The following is a 24,251-nucleotide window of genomic DNA, read 5'->3' as shown; positions in this document are numbered from 1 at the left end:
TTGAGTTATTTATTTCTTAGTTATTTCACAATAATTATTGTGAAATCATATAATTCAGGCAACAGCTCAAAAAACATTTTAAATAACACTAAGCCAAATCAATATCGAATCGGATCATGATAATCGATTCTGAATATTAAGAATCGGAATCGAATCTATTCTTGACATTTGAATCGATCCCCAGCCCTAAAGGACGGACTGACTATTACTTTAAGTTTCAGTTCTTCTAATACTTATTATTCATAGATTATGGAAATGTTAAAGAGGCGGTCAGAGTTTCAGGAAGCCCTGAAGAGTTATTATTCCAAGATCATTTTAGACCAAAGTGACAAATGATCCAAAAATGTGCTTCTTGTAATTTAAACCCTAGATCGTTACAAAATAGATGATTAGAGATTCAAAATTCCAGTGGCAGAGAAAAGTTAGTGAACCCTTGGAATTAACAGGTTTTCTGCATGAATTGGCCATAAAACTTTATCCACGTCCCGATAAAGCACAAAAACAACGTACTTAGGCCAACAAACAAAAAACACCCATTAAGTTTCGCAGCGCCGGAGGACAAAGTAAGTGAACCAGAGACTAACGGCTTGAGTGGAAGATAACTGGAGTCAGACGGCACATCTGGAGTCTAATTGATGAAACGGGTTTCTGGAGCTACTTTACTCCATAAAACACACTCCGACGTTTCAAGTCTGCTGTTCATAACGAGAACCAGCTGGTGTGAAAACCTGCGTGCAGGAAGGAAGTCTGAAGACGGATGATTAAGACGAGCTGATCTGCACCAGGATGGAAAAGTGGACCCGTCTCAGGGTTTCCGTACCGATGGGTCCAGGTCGGGCAAAGCGCCTGGAAACGGTTCGGTAAGAGGTTTGAGGAGTCGACGCATGGACCAGGATCCACCAGAGAAGACCCGTCTCACTCTGAACCCAGAACCCCTGAGAGATGCCGTGAGAAGCGGTTCTGGACCCAGGATGCTCCAGAACTGGTCCAGAACTCCTCCTGAACGCTGCGCAGTTCTGATCCGGAGCTCGTTAGAGCCACCGAGGTTCAACCAGCCCGTAACTCCCAGGGTTCCCTCTGTTTCTCCACCAGTGGTGTGAATGTGATCAGTAAAGTCAAGAGTTCATCAGCTAATTGTTACGATCACATTTTACGACTGATTATCACAGAAAACACGAGTATGAAGTAGGTCAGCTAACTCCTTGTGGTTTTTTGTTGCCATTCTTTACTGAAATTAGTATTCTTCTTTTATCCAACAATGTCTTTATTGATTTTAACATGTTGCATTTATATACAAATGTCATTCCCTCTCTCTTGGCTTCATATTCTGGCTTCACATTCTGTTGCTTAAATTGTGTTTTTTTAATATTTCGATTGTTTACGGCGACCTTGAGTGCTATGAAAGGCGCCTAACAAATTAAATTTATTATAATAATTATAATAATAATAATAATAATAATAAGTACATCTTTAGATTCTGCAAAATGACCTCATGCATAAACGCACATTTAACAAAACAAAAATTAAAAACAAGGGACACTTCTCAACACAACAACAGATTGTCAGCACTATTTATGGTTGATCATATTATTTTGAGGAACTTAAATTTTGCATTGAATTTCAGATTAAATGGCTTTGAGATTTGGCCACTTTGAGCCACATTAATACGTTTCCCCAGATTCATCCATCAGATGATCCAAATTAGACCTTTCAAAAAAGTAAATGACAGGCCCCCAAACATTTTTTCCTTTATCATGTACGTAATTTTTTCAAGTGGCACGGGGGAAGAAAGTTCTGAGACCAAGTAAGTTTAAACAAATATTTAAAATCAATACAAAATGGAAATGGACACATGAACTGACAGCCAATGACCACAGTGCCTTGCTCAGCTGAACCACCTTTTCTTTCTCTTTTATGCTTTTCTTTTGGAGTTCTGTGAAATGAATGCATTGTAAAAACAGAACAGTAGAAGGGGTAGGACTAGAAAAGTTTTTTGAAACATCATCCTACACCCTTTCAAACAGGAAATATTCATCTACAAATAGATTTGTCTCTTTAATTTGCTTTGTTTTTTTTTTTTGGTATATAGATTTTATGTATTCTGATTATTTTTTATTTTTGTTTGAACCTGTTTGAATAAATACATTTAAAAAAAATGATCTATTTTCCTGTGTTTTTCCATGTGAGGGCTAATAAAAGGCTTATGTCTATAAGAATTTGGTATTTTCATGTAATTTTATGGTTAGCTGGGTATATCCCTAGTATAATAGGAAATTAGTATTCTTTAATAATTAATGATGAACCATTCTAAAAATCATGAATTAATGTTTAATAAAATACAAATCCATTTAATGAAGAAGTTTAAGTGTAATAAAGATTAATTATGTTGAAGGCAGCACATCTGCTGAGGCTCTACTGTGTAACGCTGAAGCCAACATGTTGGGCTGGATGTCGTCCTTTAACCCGGCGAGGGGGGGGTGTGAGAGCAGCTGGCCGCCACTAATCTGCAACCTACAAACCTCGTTTCCAAACACCAATGTTGATTCTGCCGTGGCCACAAACAGCTGTAAACATGACGGGCCGGGCCTGCTGGTAGGAGGCCTGATCGAGGCGGCGGCGACGACATGAGAAGCAGAAGGAGGCTGGTATCAACTAGGGACGTCCGGATCAGGTGTTTCTGGCCCCGATCCGATTCCGAGTCATTAGATTTTCAGAAAGACTGAGTGTCAGCGTAAACTTTCAGTTTGAGCAACTGGAAAACATCTAAAATGGGAAAGAGCTGTTGTGGGATCGACTGTACTCATGAATTTAGCAAGAAATCTGAGTTATCGTTTTACAGACTGCTGAAAAATAAGCTTAAGAGAGACAAATGGATCGCTGCAATTCACAGAAACAACTGGATTCCAGACACCGAAACGTGGATTTGCGGTTCCCATTTTGTATCAGGTAATGTTGGATTTTTGGGTAGCTAACGTTAAACGGTCCAATCATAAAGTTCGGTGTCCTCATCACTTTAATTTCTACAACAAATCCTGCCTTGAAGTCGGACCAAGCGTCAAGACTTTTGTAAGCCTTCAAGCTTTGCTTCGTGTATTTCCCCGGTGTAGAAATTAAATACATATAAATATCAGGAAACTGGATTCATGTCCAAATATTAATGTCCATGGACCACTGGTTCTTGGTAACTGTACCAAATATTAATGTCCATGGACCACTGGTTCTTGGTAACTGTACCAAATATTAATGTCCATGGACCACTGGTTCTTGGTAACTGTACCAAATATTAATGTCCATGGACCACTGGTTCTTGGTAACTGTACCAAATATTAATGTCCATGGACCACTGGTTCTTGGTAACTGTACCAAATATTAATGTCCATGGACCACTGGTTCTTGGTAACTGTACCAAATATTAATGTCCATGGACCACTGGTTCTTGGTAACTGTACCAAATATTAATGTCCATGGACCACTGGTTCTTGGTAACTGTACCAAATATTAATGTCCATGGACCACTGGTTCTTGGTAACTGTACCAAATATTAATGTCCATGGACCACTGGTTCTTGGGGAAACTGTACGGGTCACTGTCAAGTCCAACTGACGCTAATTTAAGCCGATAATAGGCTGTTATCCCGTCTTCTCCACTAGTTGCAGCTGTTTCTGCCACTCAGTAGGAGTAAGGGGGAGGGGGGTTCAGTGGGAAAGTGACGTCAATGCAGACCCTCTATTGCTGTTGGTCTTAATAACTCCGCCCCCTCCGCTTACGTAAGCGGTTCTTTCCTCTAGACCCAGCAGATAGTTAGTGCTACCTTCTTCTGGCCCGGAGACAGTTCTTTGTCAGTGGAAACTCAGCACTAGCTCAGAACCAGAACCAGAACCAGCCTGGAACCGGTTTGGTGGAAAAGGGGTATCAGTGATGCTCAAACATCTTTAGAGTTGCAGCAGGAAGTCAACCGTCTCGTGTTGCCGGGACGTCAACACGACGGCGTTCCCGTGTTGTTGTTTCCAGGAAGTGAATGAAGCGACACCAGCGAGGCCTCCAACCCCCCACCCCCCCGATGCACCAACGCGAGCAAAGCGGAGCCTTGAAGGCGTGACGGGACTGTCCAGTTTGTCACCCCCACCGCTCAGCTTCACATCCACACAAAGCCTCTATTGTCCGGCACAATGGGGTCACCCTCTCTGTTGTTGCCGGCCTGATCCTGGTCTCCTCGGCCCAGAGAGCCTGGCCGCTGGCCAACGGGCCGGCAGACGTCTCCGAGGACATCGCTCGGCGCTCACAAGACCCGGGTCTCCTAACAGAGTTAAAGGCTCAAGTATGAAGCCAAATCATATCACGGCCGTCTTTGTGCTCCCGAATGACTGACGCCGAGAACGCGGTGAGAAAATGTCACCGGTGACTTCAGAGAGAGGAATCCCTCTGAAGCCGCCGCGCTGGCGTTCGCTGACATTTATAACGGTGACATGGTGTCTGCAGGTTCAACTGAGGTAAATTAAAGACTTTTTAATAGCATTTTCAAACTCAATTTAAGACCAAAAAGACAAGTCACTAAGAAATCCAGCGCTGAGGTTGAGGTTGCCATATCTGACAGGTTTCTGCCCAAACAGGATGAAAAACCTGACGAAATAATGAAAAACCAGCCCATATCATACATTCTCTATGTTAAAACCATCAATTATTAAATGCGGAATACATTTCAAGCTTCACAACACCACTAAATAGCCTGAAAAAAGCTCAAGCTCCAAACAAAGACTACAATAAAATTGAGTAAACTAAAGCAAATATAATACCAGTGAGTTTATTGTGTAAGTTTGGGAAAGTCTGCCATAATGGAAACTTTTTTGTTAATAATTTCTCCTAAATATTAAGTAAAAACCAGGAAAAGCCTCCCAGATTTTATCAACCCGCCCAGTCCTATATTTTTCAGTCCTATATTTTTCAGCCCAATTGGGGCGGAAAAACCGCTCAATCTGGCAACACCGTTGTCAAGCAAGCGCGCAACAACTGGTAAACAGATTTATTTCTCCTTAAAACGATTTCCACTAAATACATTTTTCCTTTTCAAAGTGTAAGAAAACTTTTTAATGATGATGCCATAATGGGAACTTTTTTGTTGATAATTTCTCCTAAATATTTAGTAAAAGCCAGGAAAAGCAGACCGCATTAATATTTTTCAGCCCAATTGGGCTGAAACTTGCCCAACCTGGCAACACAGATTTAGACCCTCCTCAAAACGGTGAAATAAACTTTTTAATTATGACTGGATACATTCCCTCTAAAATCAAGATCCTTGGATTGAGATTTAACACAAATTAAGACATTTAAAGCCCTTATTTTAGTAAAAAATGGGATTTAAGACCTTGTAAGGACCTTTCTAAGGACCCGCCGTCTCCCTGGGTGAGCTGTGCAGGTGTGGCGAGCTGCGATGGATCCGTGACTCACCTTGCAGCATGCACCTGTACGCCGACTCGGAGATGGCGTAGATGTGGGGCGGCATCTCATGGCGCTTCTTGCCCCGGTACATCTCGATGATGTTCTCCGAGTAGATGGGCAGATTCTTGTAGGGATTGATGACGACGCAGAAGAGGCCGGAATACGTCTGCGAGGGGAGAGAAGAGGGGGATAAACATTAGTGATCACAGTTCATGTTTTAGGATCATATCACAAAACAACAACAAGATCGGGGCTGGGGATCGATTCACATGTCAAGAATCGATTCCTTGGGCTGAAACTTGCCCAACCTGGTAACACAGATTTAGAACCCCCGCGGGAGATTCTCCTCAAAATGATGAGATAAACTTTTTAATGACAACTGGATACATTCCCTCTAAAATTAAGACCCTTGGATTGAGATATAAGACAAATTAAGACATTTAAAAAGGCCTTATGTTTAGGAAAGTGGAATTTAAGACTTTTTAAGGATACGCCCTGAAATACATCAGAAATCAGGAAGAAATGATGGAGACACGCCCACCGCCTGTCAATCAAAGTTAATCAAATCCCTTCAGCCAAACCCTGCTGACAAATCTACAGAGCTGCCGTCAGTCGTTAACAGCCAGGTAAACGTTTAACATGTCGACTTGAAAGCTAAATCAAAAAAGATCGTAGTTTTTTGACGACGCTGCAGGGAATGGAACCTCTAGGGGTCAGTCGGGGAACTGCAGCCTATCTAAGCTCTGTTCATCTATGTTTTCATATTTATGACATTTCCATTCCAACTCAAAACCGCCTCATTCACCTCATTTTGGTCAATTTCACCTTAAAAATCAGCCGCAGAAGGCAGTGATATGTTTGTGCAGACGGGCGGGACGGTTAATCCCCGACATGTCTGCGGATCATGATACGCGTCATGCTGTCAGACCGCCGTCGGGGAATAAACCGGGACCAAAACTCCACATCTGATCACGTTAGAAACAATTAAACAACAGCATATAAGCAAATATGCCAATGATAGTGAACATTAACAGAGAATAACACTGTATTTACATCAGTGTTCTGGTCTCAATATTCTCATATCATGCATTTTCATTAAAGGCAATAATGGCAACGTAGGAAGTGAGTGATGAGAGCCGACGGCTGCGTCCTGCAGAGGCTCTCATGTACGGACGGGGGGGTAATGTCACCAGATGGCCGCTAACCCCCCCCACCCTGCACAGATGCTTCAGTCTGGCCTCGGCGCTGGTATCCGGTCCAACAGAGACCCGTCAGCTCCGTCAGGGAACCAGGGCCAGCTGAACTTCACCCTCACTGGCACCGAGGCCAGAACTCAGACCCGAGTTCCACCGGCCGTAAACATTGGGGGGGGGGCAGGATGTGGATCTGCCCCCCCCCCCATCCCCTCCCCACGGCCGGATCAGAGCCAAGCAGACGGATCAGTGATCCTGACCCAGCAGGACTGGCGGAGGGGGGGCGTCCTGGATGCTGGACCTCAGGGGTGTTTGGGGGGATTAGCTGGTCTGTGAAGGTAAAGGGGGGGTCGTCTACACAATCAGCCAAAACAAGACACCAGCCACAACACAGGAAAGGGGGGGGGGGTCTCAAAAGGTTTTTAACATCAATATTTCAGCAAATATCTGTCGAGTTCATGACGCCCTGGAAGAGTTGTTAAACTGAAAACAGGAACATTTCTCTGGGGGCTTCGGTTTTTCCTCAGCTGATTTCACTAACGGCAGCAAAAAAGATAATTGCAGTAAGATGGAAACCACATGCTTAACATCTCCCATTGGTGTTTGACTTTTCTTGATATTATCTATCTGGAATATCTACAGCCCCAATCCATAATGCAAAACAACTAAATATTCTATTTTGGTATATGGCAGCAGATCAAATTAAAGCCAAACTTGAAAGATGTATTTAAAATTGATATAGACCTTGTTGCAGCTGTCTAGTTTTGGATATTATTATGTTTTGCCTTTGTTTTATTTTGTCCTTTTTTTTGTTTCTTTGTTTTTTTATTGTTGTATTATCTTTTTTTTCTTTTCTGTTTTCCTTATTATTAATTATTTTCATCGAATGCTTAGGTCCGAGGGGTGGGTTTGGAATAGGGATGGGCGGTATGGACTAAAAAAATGTATCACGATAATTTCTGGCATTTATCCCGATAACGATAAAAACAACGATAAAAAAAATACTAATTCAACTCCACCTTTGTAACTATAAATCTATCACCACATTCAGTCTTTGGAGCCAAATCACTGCTCTAAAAGATACTAAATACTACTAAACTACACCAATTAAATTGAATTAATAAAAGATCCCCGATCCGCCATGATTGTTACACAAAAACGTATCAACGGGAATCTTTCTTTCTTTCTTTCTTTCTTTCTTTCTTTCTTTCTTTCTTTCTTTCTTTCTTTCTTTCTTTCTTTCTTTCTTTCTTTCTTTCTTTCTTTCTTTCTTTCTTTCTTTCTTTCTTTCTTTCTTTCTTTCTTTCTTTCTTTCTTTCTTTCTTTCTTTCTTTCTTTCTTTCTTTCTTTCTTTCTTTCTTTCTTTCTGGCTCATTTCTTCCTTCCTTCCGTCATCAACGGGAATTTATCGTTTTTACCGTGAGATACAAATTCTTACCGTGGGGAATTTTTTTGACGGTTTATTGTGAACGGTAAAATATCACCCATTCCTAGTTTGGAAGGGGGTGAATATATGTGTATAATGTTTGTTTGACATCATTGTGAATGCCACCGTTTATAATAATAATAATAAAAAAAGAAATATAAATAAAAACATTTGATCACAAAAAAACAACATTTTAAATCGTTTGTTTCCGTGACTCACGTCTGCTCCAAACCTGGAGGAGCTCCTCGTCTCACCCAACATCTCGTTAAAACAGCTAACCTGTCATCACCGGTTCGGGTTTGATCCAAACTCAAAACAACAAGACGAGAGGAGAGGAAGTTTCCTGTGTAAGAAGACCTGGATAACCCCCCCGTGACGTCACCCACAGGTCGTGAAATAAACATCTTTTATTAACTCTTTTAGTACTGCAGTAGCTGAATTTATATAAAGCATTACATTTATTTCTAATAAAGAGGCATGGCCTTTTAATTGACAGTCAGCTCAGCCAATGGTTATCCATCATCATCATCATCATCATCATCATCATCATGCTACAAAGCTGCGTCATGTAAACAGCAGCTTGTTCTCCTGGATGAAGGGCTGGTGGCCTTTGACCTTTGACCTTTGACCCGACAGAGGGTTCCTGAGCAGCGTGGTAGGAAGAAAGCTTCAGAAACCGTGCAGGTCTAAACACTTAGCAGGTGTTTTGAGACACACTATGAACCCAAGAGTACAACACTGTTGTAAGAAAATGCAAACTTAACCCTTGTACCGTCTTTGGGTCAAAATGACATAATTCTCCTGTTCCTTCTTTCCTCCTGCTCTCTCCTTCCTTCTTTTTTCCCCTTCCATCCTTCCTTCCTCCCTTCCTTCCTTCCTCCCTCCTTTCCTTACTTCCTTCCTTCCTCCCTCCTTCCCTTCTTTCCTTTCTCCCTCCCTTCCTTCCTTCCTTCCTTCTTCCCTCCCTTCTTTCCTTCCTCCTTTCCTTCCTTCCTTCCTTCCTCCCTCCCTCCCTTCCTTCCTTCTTCCCCCCCTTCTTTCCTTCCTCCTTTCCTTCCTTCCTCCCTTCTTTCCTTCCTTCCTTCCTTCCTTCCTTCCTTCCTTCCTCCCTCCTTTCCTTCCTCCCTCCTTTCCTTCCTTCCTTCCTCCCTCCCTCCTTTCCTTCCTTCCTTCCTTCCTCCCTCCTTTCCTTCCTTCCTCCTTTCCTTCCTTCCTTCCTCCCTCCCTCCTTTCCTTCCTTCCTTCCTCCTTTCCTTCCTTCCTACAGTATCTGAAGGTGGACAGTTTCTAAGCTTTCAGGATCTAAAGCCAAATTACAGTCTTGAAAACAAAGACTTTTATAGATATTTGCAGTTGAGAGACTATTTTACAAAAGAGATAAGACCAAGCAAATCTACATATGATTATTATGAAATCATACAGACAGGAAGGGTCTCGGCCAATTTCTGCTTTTTGTCAAGCTTCGACGGAGAGCAGGAGAGAATCAACGCTTTAGATAAAAGAGAAATGAGAAGCAGAGTGGTATCATATGTGTGAGAGACAATGTACATCAACAAATCCATTAATATGGAGACAGTTCTGCTGGAAGAACCGTACTGGTACTTCATAACACCAAAGATCAAATCTAAGCAACGAGCTAAACAACAAGACTGTTGGAGACTGTGTGGGAGTGCGGAGGCCGATCATACTCACACCTTTTGGAAAGTAGTTTGCATTGGCAAAATGTTAAAAATGTTATGGGGTATGAAATACCAAACACCTGAGCAGTGATGTATCTTGGGAATATTGAGAAAGTTATAATGATACTATACTACTAATGCTACTTGCAGCAATAAGCAATAAAGCCATAACAAGGCCTGGCTCAGTGTGAAGGCTCCAACGCAGCAGGGGTTGGACATTGTCAAGGAAATCCATGCCATGGAAAAAATGACATTCATACTGAGAATAAAAGAATGTATTTGACAAAAATTGGGAAAAATTGAACGCTTATATGAGACAACATGACACCAACTGAACAGATGCTACATGGAATAGTAAACTGAACAGTTTCATCTCCAGACTGTGTTAATATTGTTATTCTTGCATATAATTTGTTTTCAGCATTGTTTTTGTCCATAAATACAGGACGGTCTCAGAAAATTTGAATATTGTGATAAAGTCCTTTATTTTCTGTAATGCAAAAATGTCATACATTCTGGATTCATTACAAATCAACTGAAATATTGCAAGCCTTTTATCATTTTAATATTGCTGATCGTGGTTTACAGCTTAAGAAAACTCAAATATCCTATCTCAAAAAATTTGAATATTCTGGGAATCATAATCTTAAGCTGTAAACCATAATCAGCAATATTAAAATAATAAAAGGCTTGCAATATTTCAGTTGATTTGTAATGAATCCAGAATGTATGACATTTTAGTTGGTTTTTAATTGCATTACAGAAAATAAAAAGGACATTATCACAATATTCTAATTTTCTGAGACAGTCCTGTATGTGAAAACTCAATAGAAATTTAAGTTACAAAAGCAAGAATTAAACAGTATTAAAGCTTCATGGGAGGAGGAGCTGGGTAAAGTTATATCTGATAAACTATGGGAAGAGGCGCTTAAAAAAGGTTCACACCTCCTCCATCTGTGCCAGGCCTGGTCTCATCCAATACAAACTTATTCATAGGGCCCATTGGACCAGGATGAGACCGTCTAAAATTTACAAAGATGTGGACCCTAATTTTCTAAGATGTGCCCAGTCCCCTGCAAATCACCTACTGGTATATATGTTTTGGAGTTGCCCATCTTTGGCTGGTTTTTGGAAAGACATTTTTAACACTCTCAGAAATTAGTATTATGCACATTGAACTTGTTTGGGGAACTTTCAGCCACACCACAACTCTCCAAAGCAAGTAAAGATGTAATTGCCTTTGTTACTTTATTAGCAAGACGATTAAGTTTGCTTGGATGGAAATCTTCTGCAGCTCCTACTCATGTCTCTTGGATCAAATGTATTTTAAACTGTATAAAGTTGGAAAAAATAAGGTGCACATTGAATGGGTGCACACAGTTAAATTTTACACTACATTGGCCCCTTTTTTTCATTAAGAGGCTTGATTTCCCTGCGGTGTGTGCAGGTGTTTTTGTACATGTATATACACAGGACTGTCTCAGAAAATTAGAATATTGTGATTTTCTGTAATGCAATTACAAAAACAAAAATGTCATACATTCTGGATTCATTAAAATCAACTGAAATATTGCAAGCCTTTTATTATTTTAATATTGCTGATCATGGCTTACAGCTTAAAAGGAGCTTGAGGCAGGATTGAGGCAGGATTTATGAAAAAAATTTGTATACGTTTTAAGTTTTCTAGTAATAATGTCAGATGAAGCGTTCCAAACCAAAAAGAATGAGCCCTCTAGTGTATCTCTCCGTTGCCTAACAGGCTGTGTGCTGCAAAATGTGCTGCAATTCGGGCCCAAATTTCCCGCGCTGTCCTGTGGATGTGACGTCACATGACGCTGCATGTGCGTTCTCCCCGTTCTCCTGTGCCGGCTTCACTGTTGGCTGCAGTACCCCCAACGGCCGTCGTGGTGAAGGGTGGCGCTAGAGAGTCTCATTTCTTAAAAGGAGCCTCATGCTCCTTTAAGAAAACTCAAATATCCTATCTCGAAAAATTTGAATATTCTGGGAATCTTAAACTGTAAGCCATAATCAGCAATATTAAAATAATAAAAGGCTTGCAATATTTCAGTTGATTTGTAATGAATCCAGAATGTATGACATTTTTGTTTGTTTTTTTAAATTGCATTACAGAAAATAAAGAACTTTATCACAATATTCACAATCACAATTTTCTAAGACAGTCCTGTATATATGTTTGAGTATGTATGTATGTTTTACTTGTTTTCACCCTGCTGGATGGATGTGAAGATAAGACACAGTCTAGTTAGAAACATGAGGTGCGTTTATATGGCGAATAGTCTGGTTATAAGGATTTCACTGTATTATCTGCTCGATCTGTTTGTAACTTAGTCAAGGCGTATTGTTGATGTGTTGTTTTTTGTGTGCGTTTCTTTGTTTTAGGACTATCTTTGTTAATGTCCTTTACCTATGCATTACAATTCATAAGTTCAGTTATACTGTTAATGTTTGTCATGCCAAAAATTCAATAAAAAAAAAAAAACTTGGAAAAAAAAAAAGAAGAAACCCTGCGGCTCACGTGACTGACACGTGGGCCGATCTTTGTCACGTTTGTCAGGAAGTTTAATTCCATTTCCAGGCCGGACCCCCCCCACCTGAGCAGGTGTTCTGCACGTCTCTCCTCCTGATTCCTGAAATAATTACAGGCTCCAGGAGTCAAAGTGGGTATAAAACCAAGCACCGGCCCGGGTCCGGGTCTCCAGTGGCCTCCAGGTCAACGTCAGGACTATTCCAGGAACGTGTTTAGTGGGTCGCCATCGCTGGGGAAATGGGAGGATTATCTGGGACGTTGGAGGACACGTCTTCCTCTCTGTCTCCAGTACTAAAACACTCAGAATTACACGTCAGGATTCTGGTTAGAAGGTGAAACCGGACTTGGAATCTCCTGATCCAGCCAGAACCAAACACGTAAAGGCTAAAGAGAGTAACTCAGATCAGCAGCTTCTACGTACCGACCACAACCAGCCATGGCAGGAAAATCAACTAAATAACTGCTCTTACAGGGACTTTATTCACGGCTCAGGGGGGAACACGGAGCTACTAAAGCAGAAGAGATGACCAAACTCCTAATTATACATAAAAGGTACAACTTTATACAGTTTTACCCGACGTGGTACCAAAGAAGAAATAAACATTTGTCAAGGATGTGAAAACTGTATTTTTGGACCAAACGTTCAATCTAAAATGACAAAATACAACATTTTAATGGCGGGTCAGTAGAGATGGATCCAGCCCCCAGTGGTCACGTTAGGAACTGCAATTGTTCTGATCACTACGCAGGTTCGACCCAGAAGTCGAAGCGTCGGACCATAAGACGGAGGTGTAGAGGGGGGGGGGGCGTTACGGTACAAGCTTAAAGTAGCCATGGAGTGTTGTTGTGGGTTCTTGCTTCAGGCGCTGCAACAGGAAACTCTTTAGACTAGTGTTGTCCCGATCGATCGGCCGCCCGATTGATCGGGCCCGATCACGACATTTTCAAAACATCGGTATCGGGCAAAAAAGTATCGGGACCTACCTAGTTATTAATGTTTTTAATATATATTAAATCGTTTTATATATCGTTGCATTTAACGTCACTTCCGGTCGACCAGAAGTGACGAAGTAAGCGAAACTAACACATGTTTACATGTTTGAATTGTGAAATGTTATATCTGTTCATGTTCATTTAAGCTGCTTCTATTCATTTCATGCCATTCAGAATCCTGCACTAAGGTTAAGCCAAAAAGTATTTTAATTTTCTTGTGTTTGTGAGTTTGACTGGATGTCATTCAACTACCTCTTTTGAAGTTAAATATATTTATTTTTGTTATTGCACTATTCTGCACTTTTTGTTTTAGTTTACAATTTCATGTTTTTACATTTTGTGGCACCAGAGCTGATAAGCTGTTGAAATATATGTACATGTTGTTCTCCAATGGACAATAAAAGAAACTTGGGATAATTTAGTTTTAATTAAAAAAAAATGTGTATTATTCATTGCCAAAATGTATCTGGAAAAAGTATCGGAAATGTATCGGGAGCCAAAAATAGTGATCGGATCGGGAAAAATCGGGATCGGCAGATACTCAAACTCAAGTGATCGGGATCAGATCGGGAGCTAAAAAATCCTGATCGGGACAACCCTACTTTAGATCCTTAGATGTACGTGTTTCCAACGACGACAGTCCTGACTGGCCCCCGACTGCACCTAACTAGCCCTGACTGGCCCAGACTCGCCCCAACAGGCCAGACTACAGTGGACGAGGAGGCAGAGCCAGTCTTGAACAGAACATCTTCCAGGTGTGCAGTCGCCAGGTAACAGCAACGTAGCTGGTTTAGTTACCATATTAATATTAATTTATTCTTTTTGTTGTTGTTTCCATAATGTCTTGGGAGAAATGTTAATTTGGACCCAACATACGTTTCTTTTACAACCGCTGACGGTGCGATGGGGGTGACGGTAAAGCAGGAACGCCCCGGGGGAAGTAAATAAGACGACCTGAACGGCTCCACAGGCCCCGGTCCAGGAGCCGGCAGAACCTCCATCCTTCACCTGATACCAAGTTGGAAACAAACGAACATCTGGATTCTCCAACAAGTTCTCAGCACAGCTGGCAACCGTGCAGATGAAAATAAACACTAACAAGTCAATATTAGCAACGAGGATGTTAAAGCAGCTCATCCGTTTTGGCTCCAGAACAGCAATCATCTAGATTTTATCTACTAATTTGGTGATTTCAGGAGCCGCCTTTATTAAACCTCATCATTGAAACCTAGAAGTCAACAGAAGAGTGATTTCTTTCCTTTTTCATTCACCAACAAACTAGTTGTCCATCAATGACTTTGATCCGGTCTGAAGTTTCTTTACGTTCCCATGGTCGCCGTGTTCTGTATCCCTGTTCAGCATCCTTCAGTTGCTACGGCAGACTTAAGGCAGCGCTAGAATCGATGCAGACGCTGACCGGTCCACTAGAGACAAGGGTACCAAACCCAGCAGGTTGGAGCGCTTTCTACACAAGTTTTGAGGATTTCTTGTAATAAGACAGCCGGGGCCGGGAGAAGAAGATGCTAAATCAGGGCTCGGCAACCCGCGGCTCTAGAGCCGCATGCGGCTCTAGAGCCGCCCTAGTGGCTCCTGGAGCTTTTTCAAAAATGTTTGACCTTTTTTTCCCTTTTTTTTCTTCTTTTTTTCTATTTTTCTTCTTTTATCCTTTTTTTCTTCCTTTTTCCCTTCCCTTTTAATCTCGACATTTTGACTTTTTTCTCGAAATTTTGACCTTTTTCTCGAAATTTCGATTTTTTTCCCAACATTTCGACTTTTTTCTCAAAATTTCGACTATTTTCTCGAAGTTTTTACTTTTTTCTCGACATTTCGTTTTTTTTCTCGACATTTTGCCTTTCGCGATTTGCCTTCATTCTAAGGCTTATACAAGACTTTTCATTTTTTGTGGCTCCAGACATATTTGTTTTTTGTGTTTTTGGTCCAATATGGTGAGGCTGCTGCCCCCGCGACCCGGTAACGGAAAAGCGGGAGAAGATGAGTGAGTGAGTGAGGGTCCAATATGGCTCTTTCAACATTTTGGGTTGCCGACTCCTGTGCTAAGTGCTCGTCGTTCTCTCTTGCTTCCTTTTACTAGCGTTGAAACGGCTGCGTGGGTTAAACATCACCCTCCTACACAGCTGTAGGCGGGCAAAACCCAACCCAGTCAGGGCTCACTAGACTTGCAGTGAAGACCGCCTAAACCAAGACCAGAGAGTATCAAGACCAGGAATAGCTCAGCTCAAGACCGAGACCAAAAAGAAACCTAGTTAGTTCCTGATACTTCGTGATTGCAGAACATCATCCTGGTTCTAGTTTCCATATGAGCTTGTTTTTTAACTGCAGCTCAATAACACAGAGAAGTGGATGATGATGTTGAACTCACTATAAATGTTTCCATCCATCAGCTGAGATCAGATCTGTGTGGCGACTGCACTACCGCTATTTCTACACTATTGGAGGATTGACTCCAGTGCTTTTAAGGATTGACACGACTACTAACTAGTCCCAAAGTCCTCTAGCAGAATAACCAGCTCCAACACCCCCCTCCACCTCAGGAAAGGAAGGAATAGTAAATGTTACTGATTTAAATTGGACTGAATTTGGAGATGAAACCTGAATTTTAAATATTAAAGATTGAAATTACACTATTTTAGGGCTGGGCGATATGGACCAAAAGTCATATCTCCATATTTTCTAGCTGAATGGCGATACTCGATATATATCTCAATATTTTTTCTGTGCCTTAATTGGGGTTTCCCCCAAAGCATTATAGCATAGCATCTCTGTTAGCATCTCTGTTAGCATCTCTGTTAGCATCTCTGTTAGCATCTCTGTTAGCATCTCTGTTAGCTTAATTTTTTTCTGAGGCAAACCCTTAAAAAAACAGTCAGTTTTAATACAAAGCCTCGTGCCAAATGTCACACAGGTTCCTTTATTAACAGAGGTCTGCACAATATCAAAATGTATAAAACAAATGAAATAAAAATAAACTCCCTGCATATATAAAATAAAAATGCTTCTTGAATAAAATAAAACAAATATCCCTTTCCTGCATAACAATTAAATTAAAATACACTGTGCAATTAATACAATGTAGACAGTAACAGGCAGACTTTTCCACTGAGGTTGACAGTTGTGCAAATAACAAAACATTTGTACAAATCTCAAATAAAATATTCAAGTCAATTTGTCACAAAATAAGCTATATTAAAATAATTATAAAAAAAGTTTTGTTTTTTTTAATAATCGATATAAACGATATTGTCTCGTACCATATCGCGTTTGAAAATATATCGATATATTAAAATCTCGATATATCGCCCAGCCCTAGACTATTTACCATTATAGTAATCAGATTACACCGTATATACGGATCACTGAAATGGTCCTGATGCTTAATCAATCACAACGATAGGCAAATATTATTCAGAGGCCAATCCGAGTCCGAGACAAAACCAAGACCACAAAAAAGTGGTTCTCGGGACCAAGACCGGTCTCAAGAAATACAATTCTAGGGCTTACTTGTCCCAACTGGTCCAGAGCTCATAATCTAATGACTCACGATCAAATGATCTACTGCATCGTTTTTAAGATGATTTGATGCTGATACTCACGTAGATGAGTCCGGAGTAGTAGCGGTCCTTCAGGTTGTGCAGCACCGACGCCTCGTTGAGGCAGGTGAGCTCCGCCATGTCCTCCACCTTGGTGAACTTGGGCGGGTTCATCTTCTGGATGTCGTCCTTGTTGACCACGGCCTTCTTGCCGTTCTCCGCCAGCTCCACCACCACCTCGTCGCCGCGCTCCTCGCGGACGCTGGCCGCCTCGAAGCCGTGGCGCTCCGACGGGATCCATATGAGCCTCTTGGCGGTCCAGTCCGCCTGCGAGGCCGGGTTGTAGACCACGGCACGGTCCACGAACAGGTACCGCTCCGGGTCCTCCTGCCCCGTCCTCTGGGACATCGCTGCTGGACACCAGAAACGCAGAGACCTACGTGTCCTGCAGGAGGAAAGACAGCAGAACAGTAAATCACCTTTTCCCCTTCAAAACCTCTCGATCTGCTATTGGGTTCACGGTGTTCTGCTGTCCGTCAGGTGCTTCGGGTAAAAACAGCAGCTAAATAAAATGGTGTGATGTCGTGAGTGTCAGAAAGACTGAGCGGCAGCGTAAACTTTCAGTTTGAGCAACTGGAAAACATCTAAAATGGGAAAGAGCTGTTGTGTGATCGACTGTTCTCATAGATTTAGCAAGAAATCTCAGTTATCGTTTTACAGACTGCCGAAAAATAAGCTTAAGAGAGACAATTGCGTCTTTTAACCAAAGTCAAAACATTTTTGAGCCGTCACGACATGGAGAGAGCTATCCATGCTCTAGTCAGCTCCGGACTGGACTATTGCAATGCACTTTATGTTGGCATTGCCCAATCCTCTTTTAGCCGTCTTCAGCTGGTACAAAATGCAGCTGCCCGTCTTTTAACGAACACACCCAGACGAGAGCACATCACCCCGGTCCTCTATTCCCTTCACTGGCTGCCTGTTCGTTTTAGAGTTGATTTTAAACTTTTAATGTTTGTTTTTAAAGCTCTTAACGGCCTTGCCCCTCCTTATTTATCGGAGATTTTAACACTGCGTGAGCCTGGCAGAGCTCTGAGGTCCTCCAACCAACGTTTGTTGGAAGTGCCCAGGTCAAGGCAGAAGCGCTGGGGTGACCGAGCCTTTTCAGTTGCCGGCCCCAGGCTCTGGAATAAGCTCCCCTGTGAATTACGCACCATCTCTGACCTTGGCCTTTTTAAATCTAAAATTAAAACTTATTTATTCAGGGTGGCTTTTAATACCCAGTAGTGTGGCGACACTTTTTATACTTGATGTTTTTATATGTTCATATGTTTTATTCTTGTTTTATTTTGTTGTATGTTATGTAAAGCACTTTGGTTCACCTTGAGGTCGATGTAAGGTGCTGTACAAATAAAGTTTACATTACATTACATTACATTACAAATGGATCGCTGCAATTCACAGAAACAACTGGATTCCAGACACCGAAACGTGGATTTGTGGTTCCCATTTTGTATCAGGTAATGTTGGATTTTTGGGTAGCTAACGTTAAACGGTTAAATCATAAAGTTCAGTGTCCTCATCACTTTAATTTCTACAACAAATCCTGCCTTGAAGTCGGACCAAGCGTCAAGACTTTTGTATCTTCAAGCTTTACTTCGTGTATTTCCCCGGTGTAGAAATTAAGTACATATAAATATCAGGAAACTGGATTCGTGGTCAAATATTAATGTCCATGGACCACTGGTTCTTGGTAACTGTACCAAATATTAATGTCCATGGACCACTGGTTCTTGGTAACTGTACCAAATATTAATGTCCATGGACCACTGGTTCTTGGTAACTGTACCAAATATTAATGTCCATGGACCACTGGTTCTTGGTAACTGTACCAAATATTAATGTCCATGGACCACTGGTTCTTGGGGTAACTGTACGGGTCACTGTCAAGTCCAACTGACGCTAATTTAAGCCGATAATCGGCTGTTATCCCGTCTTCTCCACTAGTTGCAGCTGTTTTTGCCACTCAGTGAGAGTAAGGGGGCGTTCAGGTCCCCCATCACTTGACCCGTTGGTACCACCAAGCCACCTGACCGGCCGCGGGTCCCGGGTCACCACTTGGAGGGACGCTGAAACGCTAGCCGTCCACGCCAAGGGAGCGAGAGAGTTGCTGGTGAACATCTGCAACAGAACCGACTGCTTACAAAATGTTCTCTTTACGTCAATCGGAAGTGAGCGCCGCACTTATCCGATGTTCCCTCAGCACAGACTGACCTCCGGCAGCTCCTTCGCCTCTTCCAGACCAAAGGCAAAGGTACTGAGGTTACTGTTTCAAGTATAAAGGCTTAACAAGGTATTCATTGTTATACAAGGTCCTCTCCCGAGTATATTGTTTCGTTTCATCTATGTTGGCACTGCACCAGTCAACATTCCCAACTGTTGTTGTTGGTTTGTCAAGTTAACGGCACAGCAAAACATATTCTCTTTAAAACACGGCTGACTATGACATGTTATGCAGCTTTGCTCAGAAGTGAGATTTAATCACTACATAGAGTTTATTGAAGTAACGCAAGTAAGTGCAGGCTGCTGGGGTCTGGCGCTGACCTGAGAAACAGGAAAGAGAGCCAAGAGACTCGTTTCACTCTAGAAACCTGCTGCTATGAACACAGAAGTAAAGTCATGATGGAAAGTGGAGCTTTTGACAGTTTCCCTGAAGTACTCTGGTCTCATGTCATTAAAACACCAGGAAATCATGTCAAGTACTTGATTCCATTAATAAACTTGTTTTAAGCTCTCATCACTTTCTTATTGTTCAGATACTAAATAGAATTAAATTGAAAACCCGTTTCTATTAACGAACATCATTTCCTTTCAGACTTCCACTACGCATGAAACCATAGAAAATATGTTTGCAACCATGAAATTGCAGATTATCTTAATATACCAAATACTTTATTTTCAGTCATTTAACAAGATTAGAATTACTTTATTCACAATATATCCCCTTTAAAATGAGTGTTAATGCTTTGCAGACCTATAATGAACTTGTGAATGTGTCTTTTTTGTGTTATTTTATTTACTGAGCCAGCAGAAGTCCAGAAGTGCAGAGAAAGCTGTTGTCCAGACTCTTGATGCCCGTAGAGCTGATTATTGCTATGAACAAAGTAAAGTGTAGAGTCATGATTGAAAGTGGAGCTTTTTGTACAGTAATGCAAGTGAGTGCAGGCCGCCGGGGTCTGGCGCTGACCCAAGAAACAGGAAAGATTGATTTGTGAACATGTAAACCCTGTAGAGAAAGAGACTCATTTCACTCTCTAGAAACCTGCTGCTATGAACACAGAAGTAAAGTCACGATTGAAAAGTGGAGCTTTATATACAGTTTCTCTGAAGTATTGTGGTCTCATTAACATGCCAGGAAATCATGTCAAGTATCCGTTTCCATTAATAAACTTTATTTTTTAACCTCTCACCACTTTATTGTTCAGATACTAAATCGTATTAAATTGAAAACCCGTTCCTATTCATCATTTCATCATTTCTTTTCTGCCTTCCACTACACAAGACCATAGAAAATATATTTGCAACCATAAAATTGCAGATTATCTTAATCTGCAATTTCTTTTGTCTTTTATTGTTCAGACACTAAATAGTATTAAATTAAACACCCGTTTCTGTTAATCCTTTCAGACCTCCTGCACACATGAGACCATAGAAAATGTTATATTTGCAACTATGAAATTGCAGATTATCTTATTATAATAAATCATATTTATTTTCAGCCATTTAATGAGATTAGAATGACTTTATTCACAATATATTCCCTTTTAAATGAGTGTTAATCTATAATGAACTTGTGAATGTGTCTTTTTTTTTTTTATGTTATTTTATATTCTGAGCCAGCAGAAGTCCAGAAGTGCCGAAAAAGCTGTTGTTCAGACTCTTGATGCGCTGAGAACCGATTATTGCTATGAACAAAGAAGTAAAGTCATGATTGAAAGTGGAGCTTTATGTACAGTTTCCCTCAAGTACTCTGGTCTCATGTCATTAAAACACCAAAAAATCATGTCAAGTATCCATTTCCAAACGTTATTTTTGAATCTTTCATCACTTTATTGTTCAGATAATAAATAGTATTAAATTGAAAACCCATTTCTATTAACGAACATAATTTCAGACCTCCTGCATATATGACACCATAGAATTATATTTGCAACCATGAAATTACAGATTATCTTAATCTGCAATTTCTTTTGTCTTTTATTGTTCAGATACTAAATAGTATTAAATTAGACGCCCGTTTCTGTTAATCCTTTCAGACCGCTTGCACACAGAAACCATAGAAGTATTATATTTGCAACTATGAAATTGCAAATTATATTAATATAATCATATTTATTTGTTTTCGGCCATTTAACGAGATTAGAATTACTTTATTGACAATATATCCCCTTTAAAATGAGTGTTAATCTATAATGAACTTGTGAATGTGTCTTTTTTTTTTTTAATTTTATATTCTGAGCCAGCAGAAGTCCAGAAGTAAGAGTACGAGAAAGCTGTTATTCAGACTCTTGATGCGCTCAGAGCTGATTATTGCTATGAACAAACAAGTAAAGTGTACAGTCATGATTGAAAGTGGAGCTTTTTGTACAGTTTCTTTAGGTAATGCAAGTAAGTGCAGTCCGCCGGGGTCTGGCGCTGACCCAAGGAACAGGAAAGATTGATTTGTGAACATGGAAACCCTGCTGCTTCGAACACAGAAGTAAAGTCATGATGGAAAGTGGAGCTTTTGTACAGTTTTCCTGAAGTACTGTGGTCTCATTAACATGCCAGGAAATCATGTCAAGTATACATTTCCATTAATAAACTTTATTTTTGAACCTCTCATCACTTTATTGTTCAGATACTAAATAGTATTACATTGAAAACCCGTTTCTATTAATGAACATATCAGACGTCCACTACACATGAAACCATAGAAATATTATATTTGCAACCATGAAATTGCAGATTATCTTAATCTGCAATTTATTTTGTCTTTTATTGTTCAGATACTAAATAGTATTAAATTAAACGCCCGTTTCTGTTAATCCTTTCAGACCTCCTGCACACATGAGACCATACAAATATTATATTTGAAACTATGAAATTGCAGATTATCTTAATATAACAATCATATTTATTTGTTTTCGGCCATTTAACGCGATTAGAATGACTTTATTCACAATATATCCCCTTTAAAATGACTGTTAATCTATAATGAACTTGTGAATGTGTCTTTTTTTTTTTTAATTTAATTTATATTCTGAGCCGGCAGAAGTCCAGAAGTACCCAGACTCAGCTCAGAGCTGATTATAATGGGGGGCCAGACATCCTGCACCCTGGTTCTGTTCTGATCCAGGATCCTGGATGATGGATCCAGGATCCAGCTCCACGTGGGGACCTGGTCGGTCCTGGACCGGTTCTGTATCCCGGCCAGGCCAAGCAGCCTGCTAACGTTAGCTCAAAGTTGCTGCCCCCCCTCTCCCTCTCCATCCCAAAATTAAAAAAAAAACCCAGACAGCACCGATTATCCACCAAACAGAACCTCTGAGGGCTTTTACTCCTTCAACCCGACCCCTCCCAGGTGAGGATGCTGCTGTTCCCCGGTCCGGGGTGATGATCATCATGATTATTATGGAGGGTGTGGGAGGCTGGGGGGGATAAAAGGCGGACAATGACCACGCCAGCGCGGTCTCCTCAGGATTAAGACCCCCCAAGGCCCGCAGGACCCCACAGGGACCCCACATGAACCCCCCCAGACCGGTTTTTCCGAGGGTTCGGCCACCGTTAAACAAGCATGGCACAACGACCCGCCATCTACCGTCACCGTCACCGCAGAAGAAGAAACAAGGACCCGCTAGTTAAGGCTGATTTATGGTTCCGCGCATAGACATATAAACGCCGCATCGAGCGCTGAGCCGTACGTCAACGTCGCCGCCATATTGGATGTGGCAAGACTGCGCTGTAAACTAATACAAGTAAATGGACTTATTTTCATAAAGCACCTTTCTATAAAGAAATTTACGTTTTACGTCTCATTTATTCATTGACACACGCACTAATATACTTGAGAAACAGTTAGACACCATATATAATATATTTAATTTTCTCAAACGGCAAAAATAAGAACTTTATTGATCCCACATAGGAGTAATTCATGTTCTATCAGCTCACAAAAAATAAAGAAAAATCACAAAAATAAGAGAATAAGAAATAGATGAGAATAAGAAATTACATAAACATATTTTAAAATTTTCAAGTTACAAATTAACACATTTGAACAATTTTTCAGATTTTTTCAGTTATTTTATTGTCTGAAAAATGGTTCAAATGTTATTTTATTGTCTGAAAAATTGTTCAAATATGTTATTTTGTTATTTGAGAAATTTTAAATTTGTTTTGTTGATGAGAAAATATGTTTCTCCATTTTTCTTATTTTTGTGAGGGGGGATATATATTGTTTTTCGGCACTACCTTGTTCTCTATAGCTGATATAACATGAATTACTCCTATGTAGGATCAATAAAGTTCTTATTTTTGCAATCTGAGAAAATTAAATATATTTGGTGCCTAACTGTTTCCCAGGTATATTAGTGCGTGTGTGAATGAATAAATGAGACGTAAAACGTACATTTCTTTGTAGAAAGGCGCTTTATGAAAATAAGTCCATTCAGTTGTATTAGTTTACAGCGCAGTCTTGCCACATCCAATATGGCGGCGACGTCGACGTATCGCAGCAGTGGGCAAAACCACTAGATGCGGCGTCTACGTACGGTGCGCGTCGACGCGTACACTACGCCGTAGGTTACGCCGTCGATTTAACGCGGAACCATAAATCACGCTTTACCATCACCGGCCACCGCAGAAGAAGAAACGCCTTCACCGACTCACCGAGATGCGGTTAAAACGGCTAAAACCGGTGTTTTCTCAGACTCCGGCTCCGTATAAAACTCCCCCGGGTGGGTGCTGGAACTAGTCCCTCTCTCCTCCGCGGTGCTGCCCGACCGTGCGGTGCCTTCCCAGCCCAACTGTCCCCGTTCGGGAGGAGGATGCGCCGCACCGTCTCGCTCCGGGTTTTCTTTTTTTTAGGGAGGGACACGCCCACAACCCAAAACCGAAGCCTCTGATTGGTCGACGAAAACCGTTACCGGGTTCTGATTGGTTACAGAAAAATAGGGCACCGCCCACAACGTTGATGGTTCAAAAGAGGATTGCCGCCCAAAGAAAAACACCTGCACGATGCTGACGGCAGGTGTTTTAGTTCTTTTAATTACATTATTATACATATTTTAGACACATTAAGAAGCCTCTTTATTGGGTTAAATTGTTTAACTGTTGTTAATTAATTAATTAACACAAATCAGCTAATTAAACAGCAATTTAACGCAT

The 24,251-nt window shown here is 41.0% G+C and overlaps 1 protein-coding gene across 1 annotated transcript in view; it reads right to left on the bottom strand.

Annotated features, from left to right (window-relative positions):
* The window catches only part of LOC133449389 (myosin-10-like), a 113,046-nt gene extending 89,124 nt beyond the window's left edge, over positions 1–23,922 (bottom strand). The window contains exons 1-3 of the mRNA XM_061728566.1: positions 23,754–23,922; positions 16,887–17,268; positions 5,446–5,602 (exon numbers count right to left, since the gene is read on the bottom strand). Coding sequence (XP_061584550.1) covers positions 5,446–5,602; positions 16,887–17,231 — 502 coding nt within the window. The 5' untranslated portion in view covers positions 17,232–17,268; positions 23,754–23,922. The remainder of the gene's footprint in view (positions 1–5,445; positions 5,603–16,886; positions 17,269–23,753) is intronic.
* Positions 23,923–24,251: the final 329 nt, after the last annotated feature.

This window comes from Cololabis saira, chromosome 1 (assembly GCF_033807715.1).
Source record: "Cololabis saira isolate AMF1-May2022 chromosome 1, fColSai1.1, whole genome shotgun sequence".
NCBI classification, from domain to species: Eukaryota; Metazoa; Chordata; class Actinopteri; order Beloniformes; family Belonidae; genus Cololabis; species Cololabis saira.
The sequence above is the reverse complement of the archived record's forward strand: the minus strand, read 5'-3'. Positions and strand labels throughout refer to the sequence as shown.